Source organism: Brachyhypopomus gauderio, chromosome 1, assembly GCF_052324685.1.
Source record: "Brachyhypopomus gauderio isolate BG-103 chromosome 1, BGAUD_0.2, whole genome shotgun sequence".
Taxonomy (NCBI): Eukaryota; Metazoa; Chordata; class Actinopteri; order Gymnotiformes; family Hypopomidae; genus Brachyhypopomus; species Brachyhypopomus gauderio.
Window position 1 is genome coordinate 53,380,501 of NC_135211.1, and position 16,171 is coordinate 53,396,671.

A 16,171-nucleotide genomic window follows, 5' to 3' on the forward strand; every position below is an offset into this window, starting at 1 on the left:
GTTTGCACTTGAGTCCTACACACTGCGAAACCAGCGCGACACCGCCGTGTTCGGGGTGCCGCGTTACACCTTCTCTGGCCGATACAGGAGCATCCCCCAGTCCTGTCTAGCCAGCGCCACCGGCTTTTTCAGCTACCCAATCGCCCTCTCCACGACTGATCGGGTGCAAGAATGGAGAGAATTGTATCTCTGCTCCTGGGCAGTCTGTGGATTACAAAGGGTCATCAACCACGTCTTGAGCACGTAGCCGCTATTTTTAAATTAATGATTCTAAGCTGGAAATGTCAAATGCTTTTATTTAAATGCATTTGTTGCTTACTAAGAAGCCACCCGTCACGCACTCTGCTAGCTTGTAATCTTATCCCAACCATGCTGTTTGTAAGGATGTACGAATCATTGGGTTGATCCAGGCCAACGTGCCACTACATTAGTAAGGCACATTTTTGCATCACAGATTATTTGCACGTTTATGGAATTAAAGTGCTTTCTATTCACATAAGCAAATTCCTCCTCAGATGGTGCCTTTATTTAAATGTGTGTGCAGTCGATCGCTCCGATTACATTAGGGAAACTGGCTATTGCTGCAAATTGCGCTTTAATGTTTGCCTGGTCAACCGCTTCATATGGGAACTTTATATACCTAGCTGCTGACATGCAGATGATCCCATTCAAAACAGCTGGCATGGCCCGGCTCAAAGATAACTGGGATATCCCCGACCGGTCTGCCAGTTCTCTTTGAAATGAGCCAGTCGCCAGGAAGCCGAGCATTGTCAGCACCTGTAAAGGAATTAGCAATGCGCGACTCCTCGCGTTTCTCTCTACAAAACTGGACCCAAATCAGCACAAGAGGACAGTTCTTGGATATCTGAAACGGCTTATAAGCCACTCATCATCATGGTCCAAAAAATCATAATGATCATGCAAAACGCGCTCTTGACAAATTTGACCATTAGCAATATCTTCCAGTAATGCCAACGCTGCCACCTCCCAAGAACTCCAGTGCAACATTTAATGCATATTTATATAATCTAGGCTAAGTGGAAACATGTTGAATGATTATTTCAGTAAGGCAGTGAAATTGTCTGATTAATTTACTGTATTTTACCCAATAAGGGCTTACTACAATGTGTGCGTGAAGGATATCTTAATAGTTGTAATTTCAATGCATCACCTCTAAGTGTCGCTAATTGATGAATACACATTAGAAACATGCATACGCCTGAAGTGAAATTGTTGTGGGTTTACGCACTTTCTCACGTTCAAATCACATTTCGTACATCTGACCATTTGCGTGAAACGTAGCGTACACAATGTTTTTGTGCATACGCACCGTTCGTACATGAGGCCTTTTCACCAGTCTGTACATTATCAATGGAGCTTTGTGAAGCGCCTCAAGTTTTCATTATTAATAGTTTCATTCATTTTTTATATTCTTGGCTGAGTTCCAAAATGTTTCCCCACTAACTCCCAAACTCCTTCTGTAAATGATTTATTACACAGAAAAAACACTTTTATATTATATATATGTGTCTTGTGTTCTGATATATATATATATATGGGTCATTCCTTGGAAATGGCACATTTTGAGTCCCTATCTCCTCTTTAGGTGTATTTTATCTATCTGGTCACAAAAATCTATATTTTAACAGCTTTACACATACATTGAAATATCTCCTTTAATACAGAATACATTTTTTTGTTTGATCTTTTTATGAAAACTTTATTTATTTATTTATTTATTTTTGCTGACACCCCCTATTTTGTCATGTCCCTCATGGCCTTCAATGAAAGTATAATTAGAATATACCAAATACAACTATAAAAAAGTTGATATATTTTGCTATCAACCTAAACAACTGTCTGTGTTTAATTGTTTGTGATATTTTTTTTCAAAATTAATTGATAATTATTCATTAAAAACACATTATTTAGTTCTGTACCTGAGTAACCCCTCAACCCCGTAACACAAATGAATCTCCCCCACAAAATCAATGGTATGATCCGTATGAGCATGTACATCAAGAAGTGACATCACTCAAGTATTTTGGACAACAGGACATCAAAGACAGGCAAGTGGCTTCCTTCTTTTATTAAATTTTGGTCATTTATCTTGTGATATTGTGGTCACCAAACTCAGTGACTCAACACCGTCACATAAAACAAAGACAGAAAACTATTACTTATAAAAAAAGTTGGGTTTTTTTCAAAATTATATGCTAATTCTGAATCTCATGCATGCCTTGTGCTATCTCTCTGGTGTACAGTATGTAGAGCAGTTGCCTTTTTGTGCAAAAATCACAACCCCGTCACACTCAACCCCGTTACGTTTGACAGTAACGGGGTTAAGAGATTGTGATGGAGTTGTGATTTTAAGATTTTGGTTGTTGTTACCTACTTATTTTAAGAATTATTATATTTGATTAACATTCTTTTACCAATACTAATACTAGGGGCAGCCATGGCTTGGTGTTTAGTGCACTTGGCTTGTGATAGGAAGGTTGCCGGTTTAATTACTAGAGCCAACAGGTCATGACTGAAGTGCCTTTGAGCAAGGCACATAACCCTTAACTTCACTGTATTGTTTTGTAGGCAACATCTGGTGGCACAGAAGAGGAACAGAAAATAAAGAAACAAGTTCAAGAGGCAAATAGAAGAACTCAACGAAAAAGTTGAAAAAGAAAGAAAAATGAAGGAAAAATTGGGAAAGTTAGGAAAATGAAGGAAAAAAAAGGTGCCAACGTTTAAGGAAACATTCTGATTCACCATGGTCAAAAATAAATCTAATAACTGCAAAGTGCCATGTTAACCCCAAAAGGAGGAGATGGGTAAAAAGAAAGAGGGAGAAAAGGCAACTGTCAATCTGGAGAGCACAGAAGAAGACCTCATGGAGCTCTTCCACAGATTTAAACAGCATCACTAACATTAAGCAGCAGTATGCCTTCTGTTGTGAACTGAAGAAGAACATGTCAAGGGAAGAGGCTTTGATACATGTTGACTTTTCAGAAAATTACAGCTGTAAATACAGCTGCCAAGTTCAGGCGGTCCACTTTGGGCCTTCACATCAACAGGCCTCCCTTCATACAGGTGTGTTGTATGTTGGCAGACACCCAGAGCCTGTGTGCTTTTGCACCATCTCCCCCAGTAGACACAAAGACTCCAGCAGTATGGCAACACCTACATCCTGTGCTGGATTACCTTCATGCCCAACATCCACAAGTGTCTGTGCTGCACTTTTTAAGTCACGGCCCGCGTACTCAGTACAAACAACGAGGCAACTTCTTCCTTTTCACTACAGGACACAAACACACACACAAAGACAGACAGGCATACACACACACACACCCATACACACACACACCCTCACGTGTACACACACACTCACCCTCACACACACACACACTCCACTTTGTAAACACAAGTTATTCGGTTTAGAATGTTTTCTAGATTAGATGTTGTCGTAGTTGCCATTGTTTTTAATTTGGGTTAATAAAACTCAGTTCAACTGCAATTTATATCTGTTGTCCTTCTTTGACATTGATGGGAACAATAAAGTCCTCCATCCAAGGCAGCACTCCTAAATGTTGATGTTTTTTTCATCATTTTATGTCATGTAGAACTGATCAAACAAACAAGAACACCACTCATTGATTTGATTTCAAAGCCACATGGGAGACACATTGTCATTCAGATCATCATCACACTAACATTAGTCACAATGCTTAATCTCATGACTAACACATCCATCATTATTTAACCTCACATGTGAATTTCCAGCATCCTGTCCTCTAAGCCCCGTTTGTCCCTTCAACCCCGTTACCATCTTCAACCCCGTTACCCTAGTCTCAACTCCGTCACGCCCACATTTTAATACATTATTTTTTTTATGCTTTGAAAAGTAATTTAATGTTTGTTGACTTCTGTCTAAAATGTTGAGAGTTATTATACGCTTATTGATTTTGGTGAAGATTCTTTAGTTAAACCACACTTTTGATGAAAAATGACAAGAGCGCTTTCATGAAAATGAACATTTCAGATTTTAGTATTGCAAAAAAGTGAGATTCTGTAACATTTTTGTATTCACAATTATTGAATTAGTTTTGGGGACATCTGATTAATATGAAAATATTGATTTCTTCAGAAATGCATATTATGATCATATTCAGAGAGCCTCCACTCTGTACGTAACGGGGTTGAAGAAAACCATTACCCAGATCTTGAAAAAATGACCAATAATAATAAAGAGCTAATGCCTGAGATGGGAAAATATGATTTTCTGATAGTTAAAAATATCCTTAATGCTGTGAGGTATACATAGAAATGATACATTTAATCAAAAAAATTGAAAATGTCAAAGTCCAATTTGAACCATTCTAGTGGAATGACCCATATATATATATATATATATATATATATATATATATATATATATATATATATATATATATATATAAAATCCACCACCAATATATAAGTGGTGCTGTAGTCATAAACTGACCAGTGCTGAACGAGGTAGAAGGAGGATGATGAACTGTGCCCTCTAGTAGGGAATTAATTAAGTGCCCAGTGTGTGTAGGTAGAAGGTTTTTCTAATAAATTGTCCAGTGTGTACAGGTACAAGGTGTTTCTAATAAAGTATCTGGTGAGGCCCCATTCACATAAACATTATTCCACATCACCAGAGTTAAAGTCAGGTGCAGGTTCTCTGTGTTTGTTCTACTGTCACTACAGCATTTGGTTCAGTGTCCCTCAGTCTGGGAGCCCAGTGAATTGTGAGATGTTCAAGTGTTTTATTCCACATGTATCTAATCAACATGTGCAGATGCATGAATATAACATGTAACATGTATTCATGAATGTAACGTGTTCACGAATGTAACATGTATTCATGTCTATAAAATGTAGATTTTCCATTAAAGCTGTTTTTCTGTTTGTCCACAGTGCCTGCCACAAACTGGAGTCAGTATTCAAGGTGTGTATTTGTCTCTCTCTCTCTTTCTGTGTGTGTGTGTGTGTGTGTGTGTGTGTGTGTGTGTGTGTGTGTGTGTGTGTGTGTGTGTGTGTGTGTGTGTGAAGGGTGTCATTCTGAGCTCCACCCTCTCCTGTCAATCTGTCTGTTTGGTCCCTCTAGCCCCGCCCAGCCTTTCCCTGTTTATACTTCCCATGTGTTTTTAATGCCTGTCTGTCCCTCCTTCCATTCAGTAACTCCACCCTGTGATTATCAGTCCCACCTCTTCACAGTTGACTTCTCTTGTTAGTCTGTCCTATTTAAACTCTGTCCCTTCTCTTGTTAGTCTGCCCTATTTCAGCTCTTTTGATTCTCTTGTTCTGTGGTGGTTCTAGTATTGGGAGATATTGTATTATGTTCTGTCTAGCTTGAGCTCTGTGGTTGTATACTGTGTATTTAGATTGTGTTTATTGTGTGAGTAGGAGATGGTTCTTATCATTAGAGTACGTCTAGATCATAGATCATGATGAAACTCTGTGGCTTTACTGGTTCATGCTTTACTTTAATGCAGACATGGGCAAACTACGGCCTGCGGGCCATATATGACCCGTTAGGCTTTTTAATCCGGCCCGCCGAATTTGTCCAAATGATATTAAAAACCTCATTCATTTTCCCTCTTCAACTTTTCCCCTGCAATACCCTCGTTTCCCCAATAGATAGCGCACTAGTCCAGACACATTGACCTCTACTGGAGATTAACTTTCCCACTGCTGTTTTCATCCTTCGGTAAAAATGAGCGAACCAAAGAAAAGAAAAGTGGACACTGAGTGCCGAGTGCATAAAGAGTGTGTGGAGTGGACAACAAAATATTTTTTTTCACTGAGGTCCAATCAACTGCTGTATGTCTGATATTCCAAGAAATGCTTGCAGTCAGAGTACAGAATCAGCCATCACTTTGCTACGCAGCATGCAAACTACGCTAGCAAGCAGTCAAGAGAAGGACGAGCGGCTGGCTACTGCTCAGAGGTTGGCAGTTTCTCTACTGTGTTATGAAAAAAATGCATATGGAAAGTTTGGAGGAGCGTCTTTTAAATAAGCGCAATGTCAGGGCTGGCAATGTTGCGGTATTTGCCTGCTGCCTGTAACTTCCCCTGGCGTCCTTGGTTTCGTTTTTACGCGTTGCGTTTTTTCCGCATCTTTTGAGTGGCCTTTGTTATTTTCATCCCGTGTCTCTGCGGTTGAGTTTGATTTTCACGCATTGAGTTTTCCACGTTGTTCTTTGTTGTTTATGCTCCCGTGCGTTATGGTCGAGTTTTTACATTTTGTGGTGGAATTGATGGCACAGAAGTCGAGGTCTTATAATATATTAAGCAGTATAGCAAGATTTACAAAAAATAAAAAGTATAAAAGTATGATGTGAAGCCTGTACTATACACAGTAACTCTGAACTGCCTCTCAGTCCAGTTTCTTTATAGTAAAAGAGTGTAGAAAAACTAAGGATGCTGCTTCCAAGGAGCAGTTATCAGTTTTCCTGGGATTCAACCTTGTGCATAGAAACAGCAATGTTATCTCTAACTCTGTTGCTGCACAGAAAACTTCAGTCTTACACAGACTATAGCAACAGCGTCTGGCCGTAAATCTCACCTCTCAGGCCATCTCCTCTCTAAGACCGATCTCATCCCCGAGACCAGGAAATGATGACTCGCTGTTACGTGATTGCATAGGAAATTATTAATCATGGCAGATCACCAGATCACTCCTCTGCATTTGAAATAGTTCACTATATTGTGTCAGCTAATGGTAAATAGTACACTATTTCTGTGATAGGGAGCCATTTTGGATGCAGAGATGGGTTATATTATATTATATATATTTTAGCAAACATCACATACAGTCATATGCAAAAGTTTGGACACCTCTTGCCAAACGGAGTTTAATTTATTATATATACCGTATTTTCCGGACTATAAGCTACTACTTTTTCCCCCACTCTTTGAACCATGCGGCTTATAATGAGGTACGGCTTTTCTGTAGATTTTTCGTCACCCATCAGGGTGCGGAGCAGAAAGTGAATCAGGTGGTAGGTCAAAGTTGTAAATCAAAGAAGAAAGTGCTCATTTTCATTTAGCACATGCAAGCTGCAAGCACGAGCCAAATTCCGACTCCCCGGCAGAATCTGACTCCCCTCGTTTGCACACGCATAAAGACGCTACAGATTATATTCGGGCCAAAAGAAATGCGATAGAATACGCTTAACAGTTTTACGAATACCCAAGTGACCAGACAGTGGATGTTCATGGGCCAACTGCAACACGTGTGACCGAAAAGATGTGGGAACAACAATTTGATGTATAGCATCCCACCCATCAGTAGCATTAGACGGAGACCAAGTTCTTATCAATACCCCATCTCGTATGGAGTAACGTTGCTGCTGTTTTGGGGTACCGGACTTTTTCTCTGCAAGGTTGAAGTATTGCAAGAGGGTTTTGTCCAACTTCTGTGCAGCCACTAAAGCATCCCTATTCACATCTGCTATAGGGGACGGAGGAGACAAAACAAGAGTGTCCAAGTCAACAGGTTGGGAGACCGGGGGATCACACATAAAAGTATCAGCCAATGACACTGTGGACCCGGCCTTACGTGCCTGGGCACGAGTCAAAACACAAGCAGGATAAACTGCAGGAGAATCACTTGCCATGGAACTAGATATGCTCTCTGAAGGGCGATCAACCACTATGGGCAAAGGAAATATACTGCTACCTGCGATATCATTCCTGAGAATGAACGAAACACCACTCACCGGTAAGGCAGGACTAACAGCTACACGTATCATGCCAGCGATACCATCCATGTGGAGGTAAATGTTGTGTAAAGGAAGCCTACGAACTCCTAATTCAATGCCCTGAACTAAGACATCTTGGCCACTGTATGTGTCCTCTGACAAGGGCAATACTGTATCCAACAGAAGGGACACTGCAGCGCCAGTATCACGCAGACCTGTGATGGTTTTGCGTGCTGGATCAGACTCACATAGTGAAACTGTACCATCAAATAAAAAAGGCTCAAATACAGAGTCAGCACTGGAAGAAGGGACTTTAATATTTGTGCAATGTACCTTTTTAGCTGAACGTGCGTTTTTCTTCTTAAGAGCTGGACAGTTCGCTATAATGTGTCCTTGCACATGGCAATAGAAACATTCACGCTCGGAGAGGCGTGTACCTCGGTAGCTACAGGACTCGCCAAAGTCCTTGAGCGGAGAGAGTGAGAAGTAGACTCACTGCGGAGAACAGGTGTCGTAAAGACAGTTCTATGAGTTAACACAAACTCATCTGCACAGATGGCAGCATTCGACAACGTACTAACTTTATGCTCATTCAAATACATCACAACACTATCTGGCAAACAATTTTTAAACTCTTCAATCAGAACTAGCTCCTTGAGCTGTTGCAGGGAAGTCACACCACTAGCAGAACACCATTTGTCAAATAATACAGTCTTTTCTCTGGCAAATTCTACATGTGTCTGTGTGGGTTTTTTCTTCAATTGTCTAAAGTTCTGACGGTAGGCTTCTGGCACAAGTTCATATGCTCTTAGTACAGCAGCTTTCACAGTGTCATAGTCTACACTTTGCTCAAGTGAAAGAGGTGAACACACATCTTGGGCTTTTCCCACTAGCTTACATTGCAGGAGTAGAGGCCATACTGCTCTTGGCCAAATTAGTGTGGTAGCAATGCGCTCAAATATTGTAAAATATGCATCAACCTCATTTTCTCTGAAGGTAGGGACCATACTAATCTGTCTACTGATGTCAAAACGTTCAGTAACAGACACAGGAACAGTTGGGTTACCGGAAAGATGAATGGAACGGGGCTTAGGCACAGGTGTAGCCAGAGGAGCAGGGCTAGTCGGCGCTGGGGAGGCGGCCTTTCGAGGTTGTGGTAGGGGTCTCTCCAGACCCATACTCAGCCTTTTAAGTGTCACCTCCTTTTCCGCATCTATTTGCAATGCCCGCAGTCGTTACGACTCTGCCTCGCGTTCCTGTATCTTGATCTCCAACTCCCAACTCTTTCAATTTAATCTCCATAAGTGGATGAAACATGGGAGAACTCCTAGGTCCCATCCTAGGACTAACCACAGCTTCTGATTCAGCTCCAGCTGGGTCTGTGTTCTGGGCCAAACCAAGTGCAATACCTGGAACTTCCTCAGCCACAGGCAGCACACCACGTTCTACTAGAGATGACTCTAGCAGCTTCCTAATGTCCCTCTTGGTAACAGAGCGAGGTATAACCACATCAAAAAAATCAGCTATAGACAACAGATCAACCTTACGGCAACGATCCAACAGCTCATATGATGGGCTAAGAACAAACACAGACAGGTCAAATGAAGCCATTATGGAACCCTCAACAATGTGCATACAGCACAACATGCCCACCCACAAAAATGCCTAAGCCAGAACCAAAGGCAACGCCAGCAGAAAAAAATACACACAAAGCAAAAAAAGAGGGGAAGAGACAGAAAGAAACAGGGAAGGACGAGCCCCCAATTCTGTTACGACCTATCTAGGCTCTAGGCCATAACAGGGGTGTGAAGGGGTGGAATATGGATGACACAGTGATTCAAGAAGATGTAAAGTATTAGTGTATTTACAAATTTTCACAAACAGAATATATTTACAGGACAAAGTGCACACAGGTACAAACGTCAGAAGTGACCCAGGCCAAAACAACTAACAAAAACCATACTAGAAAGAAACAGACATAACTATACTAACAGGGTGAAACGAAAGACAACACTACTCTGACTCCCTATATACAAAACAGATACAAACCCACAACCCAAACAAAATGGCGGCCACTTCCTACTCACCGTGTGCACACACAAACCACCAATATACATATATCTATATACACAACTCTATACAGTTATATCAAAGGAGCACACAAATCCAAATCCAAATCACAGGTCATACACAGTAGGCTATATCAATATCTCAAAGTTCACAATCTCTAACAAGTTTGGCAAGGCTGAATCGCAACAGGGATCCTCTCATTTCCTCCTTATATACCAGGAAGCCGAGGGCGGAGACTTCATGTTCCCAGGGACATCAGGGATTCCGGGAGTGGAACATGGACTGGACTCCCTGTAACAGATAGGCTTCTCCTGAACACAAAAAGACAGGGTCATAACACAGTGATTATATAGCTCATTGAGCACTCTAGTTTTGTCGTAACTAGATATTTAGACATAATACTGCTGTAATACTGCGAAGTCGTGGTCAGAAATGAACTTCGGTATAGCCAGTGTTTTTTATTTAAAATAATTAACACCCTTGAGCCAGTGTGGCTTTGGGCATAGATAATGCCGTGCCATTTGCTGTGATGGATAATTAAAGTTTAGCTTTTATTTATGCATAGAAATGTAAATTGACAATATAATCTGTAGCGTCTTTATGCACGGATGAATGAGGGGAGTCGGAACTGGGCACAACACCGGCAGAAAGCCAAATCTGTCTCACGTGAAATGCTACAAGCATCATTCAGAAACTGATCAGTTCAGTTAAATTTATTCAGTTCAGTAGATATATGCAGCTTTTAGCCCGGTGCGGCTTATACAACATTTTCCATTTTATAAAAAACTTTGTAGGTGCGGCCTATATTGAGGTGTGCTCTATAGTCCAGAAAATACGGGTAATGTTATGAATTAATTATATTATAATTAATATTTATATATAAATGAAACTCTGTTTGCAAATGTTTGCACATTTACATTTACGGAATTTAGCAGACGTTCTTATCCAGAGCGACTTACAAAGTGCTTTGCTTCTGATCACAGAATACATCCTAGGTAATAGTATGGATAGGCCAGAATTCAAGACACCATTGAGTCAGACTACTACTAAACTACAGGAGTCAATGTCATTACCTAGTGCAAATGCTAATGCATTACCTAATGCAAATAACCATAGACAGACATACAATTTAAGAACAACGGCAAGTGGTATCAGCTGAGTTAGTGCTCTGGTAAGAACTCAACAAACAGGTGAGTCTTCAGTCAACGCTTGAAGATAGCAATAGACTCTGCAGTTCTAGCAGCTAATGGAAGATTGTTCTATCATCTTGGAACCAGGATGGAGAATAGTCTGAAGCTTTGTCTTCCATGAGACTTTAAGCATGGAGTTTCAAGTCGAGCCAAGCTAGAGGTAACTGTAATCACATAACTGTAATATAACCATTTTTTATATTATACGGGTTAAAATCATTCTTGCTTTCACTCCTGTATATATATATATAACATATTGTAATAATAATAATAATAATAATAATAATAATATTTATTTGTATAGCACCTTTCATACATACATGCAACTCAAAGTGCTTTACAGTATAAATAAAAGAAACATAAAAAGGAGATAAGACAAAAAGAAAATGTTAAAAACAGATTTAGCTCACCCACGCTCTCTAGAACAACAAACACTCACACAGAGCGTGACCTTCACTCTCACTGGTTTTATGCGAACTGTATGCTCGTCGGCCCACAGTTATGCACGGCCACCTGGTGCTCGACTCCCAGCCGAGGGTGAAATTCCCAATCACTCAGTTACCCTGCCTGGTAACCACCAATGGTGCCACCTGTATACTTATAATTAAATAAATAGTAAAAAAAGAAAACACTTTTCTAGGAAAAATAATATTATACTACACATTTTAAACTGAACAGAGTAGAAAGAACTTAACCATTTTTGACAGTGGCATTTAAGCACATGTTAAACACATCCTATGGAGAAAATCGCACATAGATTTTTTGGTTTGATTTTAAATTATATTGCTGATGCTAGACAAATGCTAGACACTCAAATTTGTCTGGTAAACGACACCTGTTATTTTCAAGTTCAATACCGCCCCACGCCAGTAACTGGCGTTCAAGATAATACAGGACCTCCTCTCTGGAACCTCAATAAGTCCCACAGAGGAGCTAAGCATCAGAGGTGAGATATACAGCCAGAACCTACTCGACTATAGCAGGGCTGGACTGGGACATTTTTGGTTTAGACCGGCCCCTCATAATTAGCGGAGGACAACCGTCTTGTAATTTATGTATGTGGGGTACGACGTGGGGGAAAAAAAGTTTGGTTAAAGTAATTGGATTCAATCTTAGCATTATTATATCACAATCACTTTAATGACTTTATTGAAATCATCTCTAATATGTATTTTCTGAATTTCTCTGATATAACAGCTCAATTCTAATTCGTCAGGTTAAAGGTGCTCCCTCCTTTAAACAGCTATCCGGCTACAAACAAAGGTGCTTTATGAATTCATGCAACGCAAATATGTCTTAAAAGCATTTGACACCATTTTAGTCTTATTAAGTGTGGGCATATATTTTGCTATTTTTTATATTTTTTACACTTACTGCAGTCATGCTTAAATTGCAAAGCTTTTATTTATCATTTATAAGTTTTAAAATATGTAATTTCACTTGTTTGAGTTTTTAAAACACGTTGAACCACTGCATAGAGGCTACAGATACAAACAACGATGCAGTCTTTCAACATACCTGTTGTGTCGGTACCATTCAGAATAAAGCATGAGACCACACAGGAGTATATGGAACAGAGGACATATTTTACTTCTTTTTTTCGTACATCCCTTTTACGTACCTCTCGCATCCCACTAGTGCCCCCAGTGTCCTGGATTACTAACAACACATTATTTTGTATATGTATCAAACTCATTGCATATGGACATCTTCCCTCTTTGAACAAAGAATACTTCTTGTAACCTAGATGAACCTGACAGTATTAGTAATGTATCAGTAAAGCATTCACGGCTCGTTTCCTGAGATGGCTAAGGTTTGCGGAGCAGGTCACGTGAGACGGCTCAAATTGCGAAGACTTAGCGGTGACGTCACAGTCGTAGCTGGAGGGCGTGGACAAACTTGTGCAGATAACTTGACTGAGAAAGAAAATTCGCTTGACTTGAAAGACGAGACGAAATAAAGGAACGTTTGACAACGACACGTAAAATAAAGAAAATTAAATATAATATAGTAGAATCTTCTGTTGGACTCGGTGAGAGCTTTAGAGGCGGTCTCTTGGCATCGCTCTACTGGACTCTGCGGTGTTCGGCGTGAGTCCAGCACTCTGTTGGTCAAGATGGTTTGGCGTGTTTCCAACGAGTTCGAGTCTTTGAGTCTTGGCGAGTCTGGTGAAAGTTTCAAGTCCTTCCAAATCTACCAGGCTGCCAAGCTCATTGTCTCTCCTTGAGCAAGGGGTTTTAACCAACTTTTAGGGGCATCATCGTAAGGCACTTTCTTGGTCATCATCTCATTGACCATTGTCCCTGTATTATTGAATATTCATTACCTATGCAGAGGAGAGAGAGAGAAAGAGAGCGAGGGGGGGTCCGTCTTTCCAGGTCTAGTTAATGACTTAACCAAAGAAGATAGATTAGCACAATTTGAAGACAAAGGGAATTCCTAAATAATTTGACTTACATTCTCTGCCTAAATAAGTATTAATTTGGTTCTATTAGTCTACACATTGAGCCATTCTTAATTTCCACTTTTGGACAATAAATCACATATAATGCACAGACAGGCATGAATGTGAGGTCACATAAGCACACATGAAAATTATTACATTCGATGAGTAATATACAAACTAATACATAGATATGCATATGCCTAATATAGCACATTACATGTTGAGTTCAGAACACTACGGCGCCACACAATTCTGATAGAATGTCCTCAATCAGTAACAATGGATGGCTATCCATAATCACGGCCTTGTTGAGTTCCCTCAGGTCAACACACATGCGTATGCCACCAGTTCTCTTTTTGGTGCCTACAATTGGAGAGACCCATTCAGACGCATCAATTTTCTCAATTATGCCGTGTTTTTCCAAGTCCTTGGGTTCCTCGAAGACAGCATCGCGAACTGAAAGAGGTAAGTGTCTGAGGTTCTGTCGTATCAGGCCGGAACTTCACTTTGTGCACACGCACAAGTTTCTCGCACATCCGATCGTGGCAGGTGACCCACCATCATGTTCAAAGTGAGTAGGTGGAGCTTTGGCTTGATGGAGAGTTGCACAGATTTGTGACGCCTGTGTTAGTAACTGTCCTCCTTTAATCTGCAGCTGGAGAGCAGTAACCAGGTCCATGCCCAGTATAGGTGTCCCTCACTTCACTATGTAAAAGTCAGTGGATGCAGTGCTGTCATTATGAGTAACATCAGCTCGAAGACACCCTATCACATTCAGTTTTTGCTTAGAATACGTCACAAGCTGCACTTTTGAACTCTGCAATTTAACTGAGCTAAAATTAGCATTGTAGATACTCTCAGGTAGGGGTGCACGATATGGACTAGAATTGCGATGTGCGATAACATTGTTGGATATCCCGATATCGATGTGAACCACGATAAATTAAGATTAAAATACAGAAATGTAGTGTCTCTCTGAACAGCAGCACGTTAATTTGTTTTGTTTTTTACTGTGTAATGAATCCAGAATAATTCCCAATATTTTGCAGGTTTATTCAACAATAGATTCAATCTAGGTTTATACTTTCACGAGTGAGCGACTCCGCACACCTCGTTAACCTCCGCGAACGGCGGAAGCGTTTAAACTTGCCGTGTCACATTCTTTGCAGTGTTGTCCGAAACGATATGTAGGCCTAGTAGTATAAAAAAACACCCCTCAAATACAGGGGAATGAACTTTTACCTGACCAATTTTAATGTTGCTTTGTGTTTCAGGTTTGAAAAGTGCTGGAATTTAGGCTAAAGTATTTGAAAAGGCTTGAAATTGTAACTACTTCGTTTCACAACAAATATCTGTCTGACTGAACAATTCTCTTGTATTACGTTAACATATACGAGCCTCTTGTAATTCCAGGACGAAACATGAGAGAACGTGAAGACGTTAAGATTGGGCGTTTTGAAAATAAATATCCATTAAATAATGTGATAAAAAAGCGAATTATTTCGAATCATTTAGAGTATATGTATACATATTTAATTCAATAACGTGCTGGGAATTATTGACATGGACCTTGAAAGTGACGTACAAGTGCTTGAATTCCACCTTGTATAGGTGTATGAACCCTGCAAACATGACTGTTCTCATTGCGCCGAGACGCGGCGCGCGAGAACTTTAAATAAATAATAACATTAAATAATGTGATAAAAAAGCGAATTATTTCGAATCATTTAGAGTATATGTATAAATATTTTATTCAATAACGTGCTGGGAATTATTGAAATGGACCTTTAAAGTGACATACAAGTGCTTGAATTCCACCTTGTATAGGTGTATGAACCCTGCAAACATGACTGTTCTCATTGCGCCGAGACGCGGCGCGCGCGAACTTTAAATAAATAATAACTTTAAATAATGTGATAAAAAAGCGAATTATTTCGAATCATTTAGAGTATATGTATAAATATTTAATTCAATAACGTGCTGGGAATTATTGAAATGGACCTTGAAAGTGACGTACAAGTGCTTGAATTCCACCTTGTATAGGTGTATGAACCCTGCAAACATGACTGTTCTCATTGCGCCGAGACGCGGCGCGCGCGAACTTACAAAATTCGAGAGGTGCACGACCTCGTGAATCGACAGCGCGCGAGGCAATTGCACACGGGCGAAGCCACCGCGATTACGTTATTTTCGCCTCCCGGACCCTCGCACCGCATCAAGTGTAAACCAGGCTTAAACCAAATCGCGTGTCTGATGAGCGTGTTCACCCCACTCCAGGGTTGCCAGGTCCTACAAAAGTTTTCCGCACAAAATCTGCGAGTGTAAGTTGTCGGCGGGGTGGGGGTTGCGAGTGTGAAATGGAGACAAATTAAGTATTATATCGCGATCGATTCTTAGTGTTGACTTGTAACTTCCGCAGTAGCCCAACTCAAAAGTAGCCCAAAAAACCGCACCCTGCGGCCCCAGAATTTTTACCCGCGGCTGGATTTTCAAACAAGCCCAATTTGGCGTGAAAACCGCGAACCTGGCAACTCTGCCTCACTCTGCCTCTTGCCTACTTACGTCACGTGATCATAGTCTGCAGCGCGAATAGCTCCCTCTATTGCTGGACGAGGATAACGCAATTTGAGTTTGCTGTTATTCAAGGAGTTATCGTGGCTCTTTCGATGTGTTTATCGTGAAACTTCACATCGCGATAACGATAAAAATACGATTAATCGTGCAGCCCTACTCTCAGG

The 16,171-nt window shown here is 40.5% G+C and overlaps 1 protein-coding gene across 7 annotated transcripts in view; it reads left to right on the forward strand.

Moving 5' to 3' along the window:
• The window catches only part of LOC143525379 (NACHT, LRR and PYD domains-containing protein 3-like), a 58,093-nt gene that overhangs the window by 15,264 nt on the left and 26,658 nt on the right, over positions 1 to 16,171 (forward strand). For all 7 annotated transcript variants that reach the window (XM_077019303.1, XM_077019284.1, XM_077019292.1 and 4 more), the window contains one exon: positions 4,939 to 4,969. In XM_077019303.1, coding sequence (XP_076875418.1) covers positions 4,939 to 4,969 — 31 coding nt within the window. The remainder of the gene's footprint in view (positions 1 to 4,938; positions 4,970 to 16,171) is intronic.